General features: G+C 38.9%; 2 protein-coding genes, 1 long non-coding RNA gene and 1 other non-coding gene across 8 annotated transcripts in view; 1 reads left to right on the top strand and 3 right to left on the bottom strand.

The window, feature by feature from the left end:
- The window catches only part of LOC116671028 (uncharacterized), a 1741-nt gene extending 714 nt beyond the window's left edge, over positions 1-1027 (bottom strand). Inside the window, exons 1-2 of the long non-coding RNA XR_004327170.1 lie at positions 812-1027; positions 338-412 (exon numbers count right to left, since the gene is read on the bottom strand). This is a non-coding gene — a long non-coding RNA (uncharacterized LOC116671028). The remainder of the gene's footprint in view (positions 1-337; positions 413-811) is intronic.
- psph (phosphoserine phosphatase) overlaps positions 1-5945 on the top strand; it is a 24090-nt gene extending 18145 nt beyond the window's left edge. The window contains exons 1-7 of one of the 4 annotated variants that reach the window (XM_032501860.1): positions 2465-2529; positions 2763-2847; positions 3129-3272; positions 3389-3523; positions 4165-4310; positions 4755-4903; positions 5022-5945. In XM_032501860.1, the coding sequence (XP_032357751.1) occupies positions 3130-3272; positions 3389-3523; positions 4165-4310; positions 4755-4903; positions 5022-5132 (684 nt within the window). In that variant the 5' untranslated portion in view covers positions 2465-2529; positions 2763-2847; position 3129 and the 3' untranslated portion in view covers positions 5133-5945. Of the gene's footprint in view, positions 1-2399; positions 2530-2762; positions 2848-3029; positions 3049-3128; positions 3273-3388; positions 3524-4164; positions 4311-4754; positions 4904-5021 lie in introns of those variants that run through there. The other 3 variants (XM_032501851.1, XM_032501868.1, XM_032501872.1) reach the window with 3 other exon arrangements.
- On the bottom strand, positions 81-221 carry LOC116687179 (small nucleolar RNA SNORA15). Its single transcript, XR_004331492.1, has one exon. It is a non-coding gene; the product is annotated as a small nucleolar RNA SNORA15 (small nucleolar RNA).
- Positions 5946-5952: 7 nt separating the features above from the next.
- On the bottom strand, positions 5953-12877 carry nipsnap2 (nipsnap homolog 2). 2 transcript variants are annotated; one of them, XM_032501837.1, is made up of 10 exons: positions 12712-12877; positions 11714-11853; positions 11576-11621; positions 11084-11178; positions 10058-10128; positions 9794-9934; positions 8628-8659; positions 7454-7548; positions 6889-6972; positions 5953-6707 (listed from the first exon to the last, which is right to left on the bottom strand). In XM_032501837.1, exons 1-10 carry the CDS (start codon positions 12801-12803, stop codon positions 6643-6645), a joined length of 861 nt encoding a protein of 286 aa, XP_032357728.1. In that variant the 5' UTR covers positions 12804-12877; the 3' UTR covers positions 5953-6642. The 2 variants fall into 2 exon arrangements, with proteins under 2 accessions (XP_032357728.1, XP_032357719.1); XM_032501828.1 differs by having other exon boundaries at positions 11714-11856; positions 12712-12869.
- Between the last annotated feature and the right edge of the window lie 6996 nt (positions 12878-19873).

Raw genomic sequence — 19873 nt, 5'->3', positions numbered from 1 at the left:
CACACAAAAGGAATTGTGCTAAACAATGCTTTTGGTAAAATATCAAAATGAACATAAACAGTCACATTTAAGAGCCATGTTTCTGTATTCACTCAGACATAAGATAAAGAAGGCACATCATTAGCATTCTTATCCTGTTGAGTCAGTGTGTGAAAAAAATAATTTAGCATGGTGTCTGACTGCATTTACTATTTCAAGAGTAAAACAGAATTCGGCCATGCATTCAAATATGTTATATAATTACATTCTAAAAATACATGTTAGATTAATCAAGCGGACTTGACAAGGAATTGGCTCACGTTGCCAGTGTTTAATTTGTAACTCCCAGTATCCTCACCTCTGCCACATGGTGTGTTTTAGACTGGGCGCTCCTGCATGATGAGTCAGGTCAGCCCATGTCTTCCAATGTATTCTGTGCCATGATCACAAAACAGAGGTAAACAAACATGTTAACGTCAGCAGAATCATACATGTGTATACACGCTCAACTATGTTGTCTTTATATCCTATTAAAATGATGGGCCTAAACCTATCGTAACACAGCTTAGCCTAACTATTAACTCTGTTAACAATCCTCTGGACCCCATCTTTGACCATACAAATCACAATCTATGCGAATAAGTGAGTCTTGTGGGGGTGTTTAAGCAAAATCTCGATTACTTTCGGACTAAAGAACTACCGTCTTCCAGGTGCGAAGCACGATAACTTCTAGCTAGCTAACGTTAGCTCACCACCATGTGTAACGTGACCGCATGCTTTCCACATACAACAGAAAAGGCGTCTGAATCTAGTCAACGTTAGCTAAAATTACCTGTGCTGAGTTGCAGCTTAAATTCGCATTGTTCCACTTGAACCCTGGTTCCGTTTTGCAGCAAAGCTGTACGCCTGAGAGCGACATTTTATACGTTAATAGCCACCGACTTGTATGTGGAGTATGCTGCTAGCCACTGACTTCACTTCAATGTGGAGGATTTAGCTAGCTATTAGTTACGGTTAGCAGACTTTTCATGGGATGGCGAAGACAAGACCCGCCCTCCTCTCCTTCTGATTGGCTAGTACTTGCAAAATATGTATCCTGTAACTGTTGAAGAGACTATATGGATTAGTGCAGGATGTGCAGAGTGAATGCATACAGGCCAGAATGTGGAATTAAGAGTTTATGCCAGTGGGGGCCTGGGGCCTTGTTAATATTATCTATCATCAACATGTTTCTTGATTAAAACCAGAGTACTGTTTGAACCTGTGTCCCCTAGTCACAACACTTTGCATTGACCTTCATCCTAGACTACACATCTGCCCATGCACATATTATATATTATTTGCACATTCTGCACTCAACCCATTCAGCCTCTTTTTCCTTATGCAACAGTTAATTTGTATGTATATATTTGTTTATGCATTTAATATATTTTTACTATTATTATTGTATTTCATATTGACATTTACTATGTCTGTTTGTCCGTTTATGTATGTACCTTTCACCAAGGCAAATTCCACATAAGTGTAACTTATTGTGGCAATAAACCCTTTTCTGAATCTGATATTCCTGCTAGTTGATAATAGAATTGCAACTAATTTCATAAAACAAAATGATGTTCTTGGTTGAAACCTAGACTATTTATAAACCAAATGCAAATACAGTGATTGCAAATGCTACTATTGTTTATTATTATGTAATTTATTTCCTAGTTAGCTTTTGAGCACTTCTCCCATGTTTGACTATAGGCCAACTTCATTGTCACTCGTTTGTGTAATTTGAGTCAAATAAAACCAGCTAGACGAAGCTGTAATTATAAGAAATCTAAGAATTATACTAATTGGATAGGCTATGATGTATAAAGTTAGGACTTTGTACAAACCTACAGGCATACAACGTAAAAAATAATTTCCTGGCTGTATATACCAGTCTTGAGTGTGTGCAAGATTAAAGTCAACAAGACTATTTATAAATGGTGGTTCCCAAATTTTTTTCATCCAAGCGCCCTATGAACGGCGCAAAATATTTTTGGTAGAAAAAACAACAACAATAAAGAGGTACAACGCATTCATTAAAGGCTATAATTATTTTAGGAATTGTGCACACAAAAATACCATGTATCCTGCAATACTGCACAGAAACCCTAGATGTAGCTGTGGTACCCATTCGAGAAACACTGATTAGGCTGGTAACCCCGTATCTAAGCTCAAATTTCTGCTTTATTATCAGTTGTTAATAAAGCAGAAATTTCAGCTCCTGACTCTTGTTTATTAATAAACCTAATGTAATACAGTGCTGTCGTCATCTCGTTATGGAACCATAGACTGTATATTAATTAATATAACAGTCAATGCATGGAACCAAGCAAACGGGTAGTGGGCGGTCCCTCACAGTGGCTGTTCAATAAGAAAAAAGGGTGGTCCTTCACCGGCTTCCCTCTGATTGGTCCAGCATTCAGCAGTTCTCTTCCTCATCAGTGAGTCCAGCTCATTCGGTTCGACTCGGCTAATGTTGAAGCTGTCCGTAGTGCCTTACCGACGCAGCTCTCACCAGTGAGTACCACACCATAACTTTGTAATTAAATTCCGTAGAAGACATTAGCGTGGTGTTGCAGCCTGAGGAGTATTCGGTTGACAGTTGGATAGCAAATTAAGCCAACCCAACCCTGGTCCTCTCGCTGGTCCTCTGCGGTCACAGTGGACAGTGTCGGGTGACGCAACCCGTGCCGAGGATGTCTAGCTAGCTAGCTGTACGACAGCCTCCCTCATATAGTCTGTTCAGGCAGGCTGCTTTATGTAACGCATTCTGTCACGCAGCATTGGACCGGGACACGTGTTTTATTTGAGATCCGTCGAAACGTTTGCACATAGGTATTTCAGTCAATGATGTATTTTCCGCTTCACTGGACAGAAGAGATCTACTGCGTAGGCTACTGCACAGTTTAACAATTAAATCATTCAACTGCTGGGGACAGTCCCAGACCTCACGTTTAACCAACAAATTCAGCTCGGGACTTATTAGATGTTCCCTCACACAACTTCCTAATAGCACCATGCCTTACATTAGGCTATGTATGCTATCAGAGTCCTTTTTGCAATTCTGCTGCTGTTGTTTTTAAATGTCTCATACTGTGTACTTTTTCTTTTTCCAGCATGATGGCAACACTTTCACAGACAAAGGAACTCTTCCGGAGAGCAGAAGCTGTCTGTTTCGATGTGGACAGCACAGTCATCAAAGAAGAAGGCATAGATGAACTTGCCAAATTTTGTGGTGTGGGGGATGCAGTCACTGAAATGTATAAATGCTGTCAATATCACATTAACATGCACGGAAAAATACACCTTATTTTGATGTCAGCTCTGGATTTGTTTTAAAATATTATACAAATCTCTTGGTGTTTTCACAATTCAGGACTCGCAAAGCTATGGGCGGCTCAATGACATTTAAAACAGCGCTGACTGAGCGTCTTTCCATCATCCGATGTTCCAGAGAGCAAGTGAACAAACTCATAACAGACCACCCACCTCAGCTGACTCCAGGTATCAGGTGAATATGTGACGATGCCTCTTCTTCTGAGAAATGCCAGTCATTCTGTGGACCTTGAGTTCCACCCGAAACATAAGACTTGGTATGCAAAGGACATTTGGAAGTAGTGTACGTTAAGGAGTTTCTTCAACTGACCATTTATGGTAACCAACTCTCAGTATAAAGCCAAACATGGGGGATAAACAAGAAACATCTAAATAGTATTTCTTAAAGCATATTGGTAATTTGTATCTAAGGAAGTGGTTTAGGAAAACAACAGCTTGGATAAGCTCCACACTTTCTAAAACAAATCAAGCATCCAGAGTCAGGATGAGCTGTCTGCATGTATTTAACTATCAAAGGTGCTGGCACGGCAGATCATTTAGTGGGACCTGTCTACAACTTCTTTATCAGGCAAATATGTGACATCTAGCTTTAATCCTATGCATGTCTTCCGCATTTAATGTCTCTCGTGCTCATTTATGCACATGAATAGGTGCTTATTTACAAACATCTAGTTGTAAATGTGTGTGTGCATGGAACACCGCCTGGCCAAGGTTGGTCCAAATTAGATTTTACTACTGCCTACTATACAAACTTGTAAGTAAGAACTGCATTTATCTCATTTGAGTGTTGATAAACAGCCATTTCTCTTCATCTAGGGAGCTCGTGGACCGTCTGCACCAGCTCAACATAAAGGTGTTCCTCATCTCAGGCGGCTTCCGCTGCATCGTCGAACACGTGGCCACTCAGCTAAACATTCCTCTGCATCATGTCTACGCCAACCGGCTCAAGTTCTACTTCAATGGTAAGAGCTAGAGGTAACTTTTTTTTTTTTTTGAAAGATTATTTTTGGGCTAGGGTGCCCGAATAGCACACCTGGTGGAGCATGCGCCCCATGGACAGAAGCTCAGTCCTTGCTGCGGTTTTGACTTGCGGCCCTCTGTTGCACGTCATTCCCTCTCTTTCCCCCTTTCCTGTCTTAAGCTGGACTATCCATTAAAAGCATAAAATTATTTTTGGCCTTTTTAATGGATAGGACAGCTGAAGACAGGGAAGGGGGGAGAGAGGGGAAACGACATGCAGCAAAGGGCCACAGGCCGGAGTCAAACCTGCGGCCACTGCGTCGAGTAGTAGCCCGGATTGCATTTCTAATCTGAATCAAATCTTTTCCTTCATCAGTGTCACAATGCTTCTGTCAACTTGACGTAGGGCAACATTCTACATTTCTAAATTTCGTTGTGTTTTCCAGGAGAGTATGCTGGTTTTGACGAGAGCCAGCCCACAGCTGAGAGTGGTGGAAAAGGAAAGGTCATCAGCATGTTGAAGGAACAAAACGGCTTCAAGACTGTGGTGATGATTGGAGATGGAGCCACGGATCTAGAGGCATGCCCCCCCGCTGTAAGTGTTCACATTGTCTTACCTGGTTTCAAACTCTCCCCAGTTTCAGTTTCGCACCTTTGCATGTTTGATAGTCGGTAATGTATTCGTAAACACATTGTGTCTCTTTTGTCCTCAGAGTGCTTTCATCGGGTTTGGTGGAAACGTGGTCAGGCAGCAGGTTAAGGAGCGGTCGTCATGGTACGTGACAAGTTTCGGGGAGCTGCTAAAGGAACTGGAAGTGATTTAAAGAAGCTAAGAGTACTATTACTGATTTTTAACATTTTATATTTAAACCTAAGGATGTGCCTCTAATGGTTTTTAATCCCCTGCACGCACAATTTTCCTTCAATGTGTACTCAATAGATTTTTATAATGAATGGAAATGTTTACAATAGTGAGACCAATTTTACCTTCATGGGGATGTTGCCCTATTGATTTTATACTAGAAGATACTAAACAAATAACTGTTTATGTTGAGGACAAGACCATTTTAGTGTTTTAGCACTTTTTTGTATCAAAGCCATTAGGTAAGCTAATACAACTCCTGCATCACATAAGGTGCAATGAGCAATAGAAATATTTTATTTCTGTATATATGGACACTAAGAGCTGTAACCATACATGTCAATGAGAAGTTAAGTCCAGTAAAGATCAGTATTAAACATAAGGTCATGCTGTCACAGATGTTGTTTGAACCGTTTTAATTTGTGTTGGCATTCTTGTCCTTCCCTCTACACTGTTCCAACAAACTATAAGACAAACAAGATAAACAGATAAACATGCTTCCTTTAACAATGAAATCTGATATTACACTCTGCAGCCGCATGATTGCCCACTCAGTCCCAGATCCACTCAGCCACTGATAGATAACATTTGTTTTCAGGGTTTATCATACATGATAGTTATGTCTCATTAAAACATGTTGGATAAAAAGCTTTTTTTTTTTTTTAAACCAGGCATGCTGTCTTCACAAGGAAAAAAAAATAGAAGCCAAAGTTACAAACACAGCACCATGAAACCGCAACATTACCGTGACAGGGAACCTAGTAGGAACATCCAGAAAAAAGCAACTGAAAGGAGTAGTTTAGTTTGGATTTATAATAGACCTCAATTAAATATAAAATTATCAGGTTTACATTTCTTTCCACGTACTTTATTGTCTTCATGACTAGAAACGGAAATACAGTTTTCATGAATATACAGAGGCGTTATCTCACTTCACTCGGCAATGGCAGGGCGTGCTTCAAAGTGCCACTCCTCAGCACAGCAACATATGTCGTCCAAATTTACATTAAATAAATAACTACTGCACTGTGCAGCTAGCTTCAGCAGCACTTTTCTATCTGTCCTCACACCACACAGCTGCTCCTCTTTTCAAGTAACTTTGGTTGGTTCTAAACTCAGAAGAGCTCGGTTCGTGGACCAGTTTTAACGTGGCACCAGACGTTGACCATAACGACCACCAGGAGGTTCAAATTGGACGAATTTACTCGTTCTGCTCCAGAACCCCCCCAAAAAAGAAGTTGAGCATTGCCAAGGCCTGTGAGGGGTTTTGACTATTTTAATTGCTGATACATGGTAGGCACTGTTGCCTCCTCTGTCCTGGTGACATCTTGAACTAATAAAGCCAGGACAAGAAAAGAAAAGGGATGTTTGGTAACTCTGATGGGAGGTCAAAACCATGATAGTGATGCTCTGGATAGAGGTAACATTCAAAAGGAGTGCCACTTGATTTCATCTTCTAGCTCGCCGCTTCTTCACTTCAGCGGGGAAGCCTTTGTCGGGATCATAATCCTGGAATCCATATGTTGAATGAGAGGAACTGGAGAAAAGATTTAGAGGACTCAGTGTCAGTTTAAAGTCCTTGTGATATTGATCAGGTTTAGCAAGCTCTAAAAGTTAAATAGGTTGTTACTCAAGACAAATGGGATAAAGCTCTTGAAAAAAAAGTTCAGTCCGACAGCTGAGTTTTCATCACCACTTTGTTTAGAAAAAGGACTCACCTGTGTAGTACACCACTTCGTCCCAGCCCTCCTGCTGCCAGGCGCCGTTCCTCGTGTCTTCTCTGGACTGCAGGTCTTTGTAAGCTGCAATCCACAAATCACACATAACACTGCTGATAGTGCGTGGAGACACTGCACACAGTCCGTAGCAGTTCAGCTCAGTTTTGAGCTGCACGTAACAATTATTTTCTTTGTCCATTCATAAGGTAACACATATTTTGGTTAAATTATTCTGTTGAAGTTATAACAATTGATTTGTCTGGACACTTCAATAGCAGGTGACATCTTATTACCTTAAAAAAATTACTTACAATTATGTTGTTGTGGTAAAAGGTTTAGCAAACAAATATAACAATGCAAGCAGAGCAGGAGTCATGTTGGCGTCCACCTGATTAAAGTGCAATACTCAGTCTCCTGGCAACAACGTTTGGGGCACTATTGCTTCATAATTGACTTAAAGTCAATTATTAAACTTGATGATTGGTTTTCTGTGCTGTTTCAGCACTAGCATGATTATCTGCACGCTGGCACGGTCAGTTTACATAAAGCTGGTATTTGACCGTACCCCAGAGGTGATGAACCATATAGAGGTTGCCGATCTGTGAGAAAAACCCTCCCACAGCTTCTCTGTTGTGCTGGCGGTATCCGATGGCTCTGGCCCTGCAGACGAGAACAACTTCAGTCCCAACACAACCATCAGGGCTTCATCTGGCATGACAAGACCAGGCCGACACACGTGGGACATTTAAAACATCTTCAAACAAGAATTTCATTATGACCTTTGAATTTAATCTGGACCCTTTTTAATTTACACAATTGGATTTTAGTCTGTTTTGTTAACGTAAACTAGACAATAGTCTTCCATAGATGTGATTATCCCTTAAAACATCCCGTCCAACCATAAGATGTGATGTCATTTCTTACTGTACACACGTTTATGGATATTAAGCTGTCCATATGAAATGGTGTACTGGGATGAGTGGAATGTTTTCAAGTAATTATGTTTTCCCCCTAAAGCAAACATGTACTTATTTAAATCATAATCATTGTCTGGACAGAAAACTATAAAGCTTGTTTAAGCCTTCAACTACACACATTATATTAAAATTGCCTTAAAATTGCTTTGCTGGCATAATGTACAGGGCTTGTTTTAAATACAGACAGGTTAAAGTAAGCATAAATGCAAAAATAGGAAAGGAATAGTAGCTTTAGAAAAAAAATAACCTTGTCCTAGCATGATCTTGTCATCATTGGTGTCTTTATTGTCCTATGATATTTTTTAATATTTGTCCGCTTGAAAATCCTGGATACTTTTCTAGTGTTTGAAGTTATAGTAACTTATGAAATCAAGCAGATGACAATTAGGAGCTACCACAAATGTTTAAATTGGAAAACAATACATCAATGACATAGGTGCCAAACAAGTTGTGAAATGTAAGCAGAAAACTCACGTCTTCTTTTGTATTAATTGAAATCAACCCAATTGTACAAAGTGATAAATGTGGACTTGTCGGCTCGAGTACCGGGTCATTTTACTGAACTATTATGTACACACATTTGTAATGTACATACTCTTCCACTTGTATTTGAATTTGGCTTGAGAGCATTACAGTTCAGCTTCAAAATAGTGTCTCTGTGGAATAGCTCTTATTAATGACGGCGTGGTGAGGAAGGTTTTATGTAGTGCAACTGATCTGTAACTACAGTTCAGGGAATCAAATGAATTCAGGCTGCCTTACCAGTAATTACCCCACTCGATCATGGTTCCTGGCTGGGAGAAAGAAAACACAATGGTCTTTATTACAATAAAATAGCTTTCCAAAATATAGATTGATATCACACCTTCTTTCCAGAGTAATAACATTAACACAAATAAACGATAGATACATAACACAGGTATTTTGTCATTGGCAAGATAAGCTTAATAATTACACCCAAAGGCTTCTTTAATCATTCTCTGTGGCTTAAGACAACAAACAGCCTGCCATGTCTAAGAGTGGGGGGGATAATAGCTTGCATTCATCACGTCACAGGGAGCTCTGGCAGATCAGGACGAACGACTTAATGTGCAACGCATGATGTGTTTCCAGCATTATGTAGGTCTTATGCTGCGGCCAATTTAACCATTGAGATTACCAATGTCACCTGAGTGCCCATAAGCAGATTTAAGTTTTTATGTTGTTAATACTGACTGTTTGAACACCACTCTCATCTTGAATGCTCGAGACACAGGGTCACTGTGGCGGAGGTCGTTTAGAGGTCTCAGAAGCAAAGCATATCATATCATCAGTTTAAAACGGAAAAACATGACAGAGGAGAAGTGAATGAGTAATGCGGTCTCTTTCTTCTGGAGCCTAAGCCGCTGCAGAGCAGCTAGCAAAATAATACTTTATATGCACTGGGGTGGCTCCTAGTGGCAATGAGTTGTGATGATGAAAAAGGTGAGTGATCAGTTTCCTTGGACCAAAAATTTACAAAACATACTGGTCATTAGCTGAGTCATTTATATCATAATGAAAAAATGTTGGTTCTGGGCTGGGAAGCTGTTAGAGTATCCAACACAAGGTTTTTTTTTTGTTGTTGCTAAAAAAACAAAAAAAAGCAATCTTGCAATGTTTAACAAATGTCTACTCTGTACACATAACAGCCGCTGGATTACATGTGTGTCACTCATCTGTTCCTCTGCCTGATGGTGTTGTATGCTGTATAGACTGTAAAGCCATGTTAGGCAACTGTTATGTGACTTTGGGCAACACAAATAAGATGAACTGGACTCCACTTGAAAAGAAAGAGCCCAATATAAGCCATTTAGTTTGGATTGTTTGTGCACTTTCAAACTCACTCTAACACACACACATGTATAGCATAGCTAATGATGAGATAAACTCTCTGGCTTGTTACCAACCCTGAGCTGGTAGGACCTGAGCTCGTAAATGTTGGGGCCCTCTCGGGGAACAGGCTCGTTCCAGAAGCTGAATTCGAGCAGAAGCTGGTTTCTGCGAGACATCAGCATCTTACCCCGCTCCTTCCTGTACGCTGTGAACTCCTGCCAATGGACAGACACCAATCAATGAGCTTTACTTTGACTGATGGCTGTACTCCTTTTTAGCAAACTTCTAAAGCACTAAATAGGGGAGACACAAACAAGAGGCATCTGAAGCGTTCTTACTTGGTTCTGCTTGAGCTTGTTCATCACCTCTGTTAGAGCCGGATAGCCACCTCTGTAACGCCACAGATGAACTGGGAAGTAATAAACAAATATCGAATAGATGCAAAGTTACACAAAATACAGAAATATCAACTAAAGAAGAAGACATGCTTTTAATGATCCCTAAGAGGAAATCAATTTTTACACTCTGTCGCACACATTACGTAGAGGCCCGAAATACACACACACACACACACACACACACACACACACACACACACACAACACACACAAACACACACACACACACACACACACACACACACACACACACACACACACACACCTTTACGTGCACTAATGAAGAGATGTCAGAGTTAGGGGGCTGCCCCATGAACAGGCATCTCGAGCAGCTGGGGGTTTGGTGCTTACTCAAGGGAACCTCAGCAGTGCCCAGGTGGTGAACTGGCAAATCTCCAGCTACCAGTCCACAGTCTGTACTTGGCCTGTAGGGATTTGGTTCCCAGGCCAAGTCCCTACAGACTGAGCTACTGCTGACCCTAACTGATATAAATAATGTAAAAAAAACATTCCTCCAGCCCTAAAACACATAACCTTTGACATAATTCTTCTCACTTTGTGAGAGGGTTGAATTAATACGGAGCAGGAGTTTCCTGAACGGTTCACATCTTTGCGAAAATGACGTATTCCTGATAACTGAAGATCATTAGCTGGTAAGACAACAAATAATTATTTAAAAAAGAAGTGTTTTAGTCTGTACAGATTATATCAGGCAAGGACACTGAAAGATTTTTCATAGATATATGACTTAATGGTTTATTCTGTTTGTTTAAGTAATATCGAGCAAATAATTCAGCAACACCTAAAGCAACATAATATAGATGTGGAATGACAAGTATAAGAAATTATGACCCTGGAAAATATTGACAGGATGTGTACCTAGTATGTGCATATGTATAGATATGCAGTAACATGCCTGCTGATTTGCAAATTTTAACTGTCGATGTGTGTTGAAATGAATCTTACCAGCCTGGTCTTGTTCTCCATACCAGGTATTCCAAGTGCCCACCAGCTCACATGGATAGTACTTATCAGCATGGATGGAGGGCAAAACATCCTCACTGTGATGAATGAGATACACCAACCAAACACTGAAATACACTGTAACCACAGATGCACTTGATTCAAATCTAAATTTAAATTCAAATCCACTTTCAAAACAACATTTGAATAACAATTAAGTTTTTCTGGTCACATGCGTTCTGTCTAATGTTGCAAGTCTAAAATTAGTCCCCAACTACAAATAGACAGCTTCCAGTCGTCTTAGGTATGAGAAAGGTCGGTCTGTGAAGGACTGAAGTCATGCCAGCGTGTCAATCACCTCACATAAATAGACAGAAAAAAAAAAAAAAGTTGTCTTGGTCTTACACTACTACTAATGGTGTCACTACTTTTGCTAAAGTACGAGTTAAGCATGCATGGCACGCAACATAGACAGGAATATGAAGTAACACTCACCAGAGTTTGTTATACGCATCCAGGCACTCCGGCTTGACATTATGGACTGGAAAAGAGAATCATACTTAAGAATGATCTCATCATGACTTCAGGATAAATGGTTTATTTTTAAGTATGAATACTTTGACGTGGACTTACACTGAATTTTGTACAGGTTACTTTCCTCATTTTTGGTCAGTAGGTTGGCATGTGTATCTTTCCTGGGATCAACTTTCCTCACAAACAGGGACTTAAACCAGCTGTCCTGTCCGTTTCTGCTGCTTGATGTTGCAAATCCCCTGCTAACACAGATAAGTGATGATGAACAACAATTGGAGGCATGAGATATGACTGTATGACCACGACAAATCTCCTATTTCGATATCTTACTACACGTTAGACGTACACTCACATAAACACATCATCTTTATGTGAGCAGACATGCTTCATTCATAGAAAATATGAAAACGCTTAATTCCAGGTTTATAGCTGAGCTGTAAAGAAAGATTTTACATGAATACTTCAGTCAAAATTCAGACTGGGCTTGGAATGTCAGTACTTCTGATCCATATAGTATACACACATTGTGATTCAGTCAGTGGTGGACAGTAACTACACAAGTACATGTACTCAAGTACTGTACTTAAGTACAATTGTGAGGTATTTTCTTCTTTTTTATACATTATAACTATACTACAATTCAGAGGCAAATACTGTACGTTTTACTCGGCTAAATCTATTCGACACCTTTAGTTACTGGTTAGTTCGCTGATTCAGAATAATACTACAACATCTCACGATAATCAACAATATTATAGGTTAAGATAAGACTGTATAGATCCCGGGGAGGAAACTACCAAACTGACCTTGAACGTTTGAGATGCTCACTAAAAAGATATGACAGAAACTATTATTCTTTCACCTTTACCAGCAAATACACACATCTTTAATCTCAAATATGCCGGAATTAACTATTTCAAGGTGTAGTTAGCTTTCACGTGAGTTAAAGCTGAAGGCCACTGAGGCTAACGTTACAGGGGCTAGCTTGCCCAAGCATATCGTCACCCCCACAGAAACCTACTAAAGAAATGACACAACAGCTGACAGCAAACACTACAGAGATGACTACGTAAAATGTATACTGAAACCTGCCCAACCTGCTCCACACGACGAGCTGTCCGGTCGACTGGGCCCTGCTTTTAGCCCGACCGAGGCCAGCGCTGACTCTGTGAAGGACTCCAGTCGCCATCTTCAACTGTTCTCATGCACACAGAGCAGTTACTACAGCTGACCGCCAGGTGGCGGTGCAGCACCGCAGCGCTGGACCAAAGACGGGCGTGTTGTAGCCCCCCACAGGAAGTAGTCTGATGACAACACGTTGGTTCTCTGGTTCTCTTAACACCCTTTGTTAGTAGACGTACGTATGCAAAACTATCTAAGTTTAATCAGGAATATATACTTAAAATAGCCTATTACAAGTCAAATTACACCATCTCCCCTGTGACTGTTATACTATTAGCCTATATTATATCATTCACTTATTCTTACTTATGCACTAATGTAAAAAAAGAAGAAAAAAAAAGAAGGTTGTTTTACTGTTGTAATTGGGGACCCAAGGGGGGGGGAGGAAATTGTTATTTCTGGAACTAATGATTTTTTTCATTATCGATTCATCTGCTGATTATTTTTTCCATTAATCCATTGTTTGGTTTGTAAAAATTCAGAAAATAGTGAGAAATTCCGTTCCCATTACCCAGAGTCCAAAGTGTCAACTTCACAATCGTTGTTTTGTCCAACCAATAGTACAAAATTCTAAATTATTACAAGTACATAAAATCCTTTGGAACCATGACATGTTTAACATGAAAAATAAACTGAAAAGATTATCAAACTAGTTGCCATTTAATTTCCTGTCAATCAATTAATTGATGAATTGATTAATTGACTAATCTTTTCAGCTGTAGCCTACGATTACTGTTGGGTAGTTTCATTTGTAACAACATTTGTAGAGTAAAACAATTTTCAATAGTGTGGTATTGTTATATTGGATATGTGTAAGGTTTTTATGTTGTAAATCAAATTTACAACTAGCCTAAGTGACAAAGTTATAGAAAAAAACAAGGGAACATAAATATAAAACAAAAGGTTGTGCCAGAACGGTATGTAATTCTCTTCTTCACAGCAGATATTTTAACTTGTCATAGTAGGCTATACATAACAGGTGTTAATTATAACGTTTAGTGTGTTTACAGGCACACTAGTCCCTTGGTTATTACAAGGTTCTGGAAATAACCTGATTATGTTTTAAGCATTTAAACTGCTTCTTGTAGGATCCTTGAAAAACCCAGATATGCTACCTGGAGTACCAGGATAGAAAGGATACTGTGGCATGAAACACCTCATCCAGGTCCATGAATATTCTTAGATGGTACAGAATATTGGTTGAGATGATGAGAGTTCAAGAAACATCAAACAAATCCAGTCAAAAAATCAAATCTTTAAGAATTTAAGGAAAGACGTAATGAAAGTTAATATATGTTCAACACTCAGATTATGTATTAGCATTGCTACATTGTTTTCTGACATCAGGATAGTACTTGAAATTCATTACAAGAGCAGCATCTATGCGTGTTAGTGACAGAGACGTCTTTCATACATGAGTCAGGAAGACAGTGAAGTTGCTGCCCTTGACTGTTTTTTTTTTTTACAGCAGATGTTTTAACTTGTCACAGTAGGGGAAACACAGGTGTAACTGATATAAATAATGATGGCTCTGTTTTGTATTAATAAAGCCATCTATTAGTCAGCACAATAACAAGGCCCTGGGGACTAGAACACACAACATACCGTAAGTGCAACCTTTATTGAGGTAATAAATAACATCTGTGCCTTCCCTGCAATGACATGTTGAAATGTCTGTGGTGACAAAAGGCCTATTGTCTCTTGTAGTGGATATCAGGGTCTGGTCCCACACACGGTGTGCCTGCAGAGCATCAGATCCAACAGTAAAATCATCCTCAGCTGGCATACCTAGAAGTAAATAAAAACAGTGTCTATGGCAGATATGCGCGCCCTGGATGTGAAGACGGGTAGGATTCCCTCTCTTAACCCTTGTATGGTATTCAGGTCAAATTGACCTATTTCAAAATGTTACAAGTATCCAGTTTTTGCACCTGAAAATCAATGGCCTTACTTTATTTTCTGTGATAAACATGTATTCCTGACTCAATTCAGAAAATTATTCCAGATAAACTATGACCACTTATGTTTTTTTCCAAAACGAATCACACTTCCATTTTTAATTGTGATCTAGTAGAGACTGATTGCATTCCCTAGACATGTATGTTATCTCAATTGATGGGAATTCAGCTAAAAACAATGTTTGTTAAAAGATTATGAAGTGAAATTTTGTTTTAGAATTGTTTTAAAAACCCCATATGAGTCACGGGTCAATTTGACCCAAGGGACACGAGAGGGTCCCAAAAGTGAAGACAATACAAGGGTTAACACAATACTATATCTTTTACTACAACTTAACGGAAATTTCTCTTTAAATACATCTCTGCAGTTCAAAACACTGCAACACTAAGAAATGGAACATTAAAAATAACATATAAAACAATAGCAACATAAGCTACAATGTAAATAGCTTCAAATGAAAAATTGTACAGCCCAACAAGAATCACTGGTTTGCAAACATCAATATCCTTTCTAGAAAAGTAATATTATTATTAATGATGATAAGAGTAATAGTAAATGTAAAATGTTGCATTGTGGTCAAAGTTAAACAGTTAAACAGGTGGGGGCGCTACAATTCAAGCCATAGCCCATCAACAGCAATTTAGTACCTAACTAACACCACTGTTAGATTAAAAAACAACATGGACAACATCCGACTCACTTTAACTGTATTTGACATTGTATGAAACAAATTAGCCCATGCTCAAACTTATAGCACCTATCTCTCTACACAAAACCTTTATTGGAACTCCAAAGTCTACCATATTGGGTTTGGCAGGTGGCATGGGTGTGACCTTTGCGATTGTGATTGCTCATACAAAAACATAATAAGATAACTTAATATTCTCGTGGGATAATTGGGTCCTTATATTTTCAAATATTTATATGCTCTAAGCAATGGAGTTTTTTTTGTGTGTGCTGTATTCAGGAAGTGCACATCAGAACCAGTTGCTCAAGGTTGATGGGGTTGCAACCATGGAGGAATTCACTACATTTGAGATTGATTTTATTATTTGACAGAGTGACTATGAAACTAACGGGCACCATATTGCAAAAGCCTACTTGGCTGAAGGAGAAAGACTGCTTACCACCAGTGGAATTCAGAGACTATGGAGGGATTTGTTTAAGTTCAAAGACATGAATCATATGGGAGTGTTTTCTCTGTGAAACATTTTTGAATAACAAAAGGCAAAACGTGGATATGTCTGGGAATTCAAAGTATGATCGTACGCACTGAAATGTTGAAAACATTAACTTTTTCACTACAGTGCATGGATTCACTAGTTTAACCAACTTGCACCATTTTGATACGCTGGACTTATTTCCTGTTTTCTTTAATTGCATATTTATTAAAAATGACACCTCCTCACCAGAAGCCACGAACAACAGTATTAATGTAATGTCCAATAGTGTGAGTCCCCTTTTGGAAATCAGTACAGTATAATGTAAATGTCAGTATTAATCTGAATGGCCAGATCTGTATTTTTAATGAATTTAGTTGGAAGTGGAATACAGTCACAAAGGGCACATTTTATTAATGGAAGAAGTGAGATCAGCTTTTTCTAAAGAACACTAGTTTCACTGCTCCAGTGCATATACCGTACCTCATTACTGCTACAGTAAAACATATTTTGTGTGGTCTCATTGACCTGTTGAGGGAACTTTTAATACATTTTGTACCTGTTAATTTGTTTTATTATTTTTGTTTTACATCAGATGCAGGAAATCTGTCAGTTTTAATCTTTGCAGAAATTAGCAGTGGAGCAGTAGATCCAGTAAGGATGTAAGGAATTAACTGGCTCAGATCCTCATTGAAAAGAGTGTTACAATCTGCCATCTTGCCGCCACATCCACCGGGGCGTCAACTTGCATGTGATGCATCTTTTTCCACAGTTGTGTGCTTGAACTGAACACCATCATTGTGTAATATCACTTACCATTGATCATGAATATCTTCTATCCCGATCAGTAGTTTTAGCTAGGTAACAAACTGGTAACTGAGTGTATAGCTGTTTCCATGACTTAATAGAGCTAAATAAAAGCAAACGTTAAATACAATCTCAATTTGTGGTCCACTAATTAGATTTTTTTCAACTGTATCACACAGTTTTCATCAGTGGATGGAGTTCAGATGTCATGGAGTTAGATATGTTGGCATGCAAACAAATACACAAACTTTCACAAAACAATCCCAACTCAAGGTCCACTTATTAGATGTTTACCTATTTTTTTAAACAAATAACACAACAACGGGGCAAACTTCGGACCGTTTGATATGGTCAAAAGCTCCGGAAAAAGAAACATTGAGTTAGGTAGTTTTTTGTGAAATAACTTTTTACAGGGTCAAGAATGAACACTCATGCTTGCCACTATTTGGGGTCCCACTAATCTCTGCACAAGAGTGAAAATGAATGGGATTTTGCCATCAAGCCATTGCACTATTAAAGGATTATTTTAGACTAACCCTGCTTTGAAGTTAGGAAGGCATGAAGGAAATGACTGAAAAGCTCTTGTATAGTATATGTATATATTTGTTGATGTGCATGTTCTTCATTTCTATGACCATGCTGGTACTGGTTTGGTGCTTCCCTGCAGCACTAAAATCACCTACCACTAGTTTCTCTAAACCAAGACTTTGAGAAGAACAGCTGTGAAAACAGCTGATATGAATCCTTCAATTAAGCACCAAAAAACCATGGCTGCCATTTATCAGGGAGTTTAGAAATATTTAAAAAATTGTCTTTGGGTGACACTCTTGAACCCACATGGCTAAATCGCTTGTTTATGTCCACGGTGGATCTTCAGAAAATTGAATATCTCCAGACCAAATTATCTAACTGGTTGTTTTTGCAGTTTCCCTCTCCCTCCTCTTATTGTCTTTGGCTTTATTCTGGACATCCTTGCTGCGAAACGTTCTCCAAGAAATGCGGTTGGACTTGTGAGAAAATACTTTGGACTTTTTGTTTATAGCCTTCACTCCTTATCTTGTCTGGGCATAGCAGTGGCTGAGTGAGGCTCTACTGCACACAGTGGCACTAAAACAAGTATAATATTTGATGTGAGCAGATTAATATCCTGGAATAGGTCTATGTTTTTATTTCAACAATGTAATATAGATAAGAAAATAACAGTTGCCAAGAATTACCAGAGTGTACCCAATCTAAAATGTTAAGAAGTGATAAACTGTTGACAGACCTCTGCGACTCGGACTTAAAATAAAAACGAACTGAAAACGCTGGATTCTTACAAAATTGTATTTTTAAGGAACACTGATCAAACACTGACCAATGAAGATATTGTTGTTCTCTTTATCCATCAGTCTAATGGCGCTACAGATTGTGCCTCACCTTTATTAAATGGTGAAGTCCAGCAAGCCACCTTCTCTAAGCAGAATGTGTAATTTTGTCTCCAACTGGTTGTACTACTGTATATGTCATGAGCTGCATGGAAAGGTGGACCCAAGTGCATAGAGGAGGCAGGCAGAAGTTGAGCTTGAGGGTTTATTAAAATGAAAAGCAAAGTACATACAAACAAAGGATGTCCTGAGATGGGCAGGCATAAACTAAATCCAAAGTGCAAAAAAATCCAAGAAGCAAGGAATCAGACACAAACTGACACGGGGAGAAACAACACCACAACGATCTGACACAGGACAAGGGAAGCACAAAGACTAAATACAGAGAGTAATGAGGTGACAAGAGGCAGGTGACAAGAGGGCTGGGAAACAGGTGGAAAACATCAGGTTTACATCAGGTAATCACAGGAGCGGGAAAACACAGGAATTAAAACTAAAGACAAAGTGAGACAGAGACCCAGACTTCAAAATAAAACAGGAAACAGATCATGTACAAGACCAGACCAAAAATAACACCATACGATAATCACAAGACATGACAGTGACCAGGCCAATAATAAACACAAGAAAACAGACTACCACAATAAAAGAAGACACCAAACTACAACAGTGTCAGTGTTGGAGGAGGTAGCCATGTCCTTTATCTAATCAAAGATAACAATGAAAAGTAGGGCCTTCTCCATTGCAAATAAAGGTTCTGCATTGGAAATGTAACTAAAGTAAACATATATAAGCACAATTATCAAAATGTACTTAAAGTATAAAAAGAAATGGCGGAAAATTGTCCACAGTTAGTCTTACGGAAATGTATTATCATATTATTGGTATCTATATTGACGACGTTTCATTTATGTGCTGCTTTTTGCATTTCCAACAATTTGGTACCATACAGTTACAGACAGGCTTTGTAAAGGCAGTAATGGGGCAAGAACAGATTGCTCAATACAACAGCAGGGTGGGGTTTCTTCACAAGGCTATTTTGCAGAGGCATTGTACCTGGGTCCAGGGCTTAGCACTGCCCAAGACGATTGTGATTGGTTTAAAGAAATGCCAATAAACCAGAGCAAGTTTTTCTACAATCATGAAATATCGTGTGGATTAGCTTGACCTTTCTCCGCAGTGCTGTGGAGATAGGTCTGACAATGGAAGACTATATTAATAGGTAACTGCATGGATCTGCAAGTGGCATTTAACTGTTGTATTTGGTCAATTTGGATCTAGTTTCAAATGCATCATATTTCATAACATAAAATTACATAGATTCCCAGATTCCCATTATGAATAACAGTGTATTGCAGGTGCTGTGCTAATGCCCTGTAGGACCTATATGCACATTCCCATGCATGTTTTCACAGCAATGTAACTAAAATACAGACTGATGACATTATTTACGCAACCTAATAAGTGAAGAAAAGAGCTATTATTTGTGAAGGCAGAGTTGGTGACACAAATGAAAACTCACAAGTCGTACCAGTCTAAGTGAAATATTGTTAACACCAAAGTAAAGAGTGTTAACATGATCCAAAACAAAGTCTAAAATGAGATCCATTGCTTGAGTTGTTGAAAGCTACAATCCTGTGCCAAATTATGTTTCACTGTGTAATGTCTAAAGCACTGTAATGTTCACATCAACAACCATACCATATCTAAGATTTATTATCAATACATTCATCATACAATTATGAAATGGTACATTTGAGGTTTAACCTTAGTATTGAACTGAA

This window comes from Etheostoma spectabile, chromosome 3 (genome assembly GCF_008692095.1).
Source record: "Etheostoma spectabile isolate EspeVRDwgs_2016 chromosome 3, UIUC_Espe_1.0, whole genome shotgun sequence".
NCBI classification, from domain to species: Eukaryota; Metazoa; Chordata; class Actinopteri; order Perciformes; family Percidae; genus Etheostoma; species Etheostoma spectabile.
Note: the sequence above shows the minus strand (reverse complement) of the source record. Positions and strands in the feature narration are given on the sequence as shown.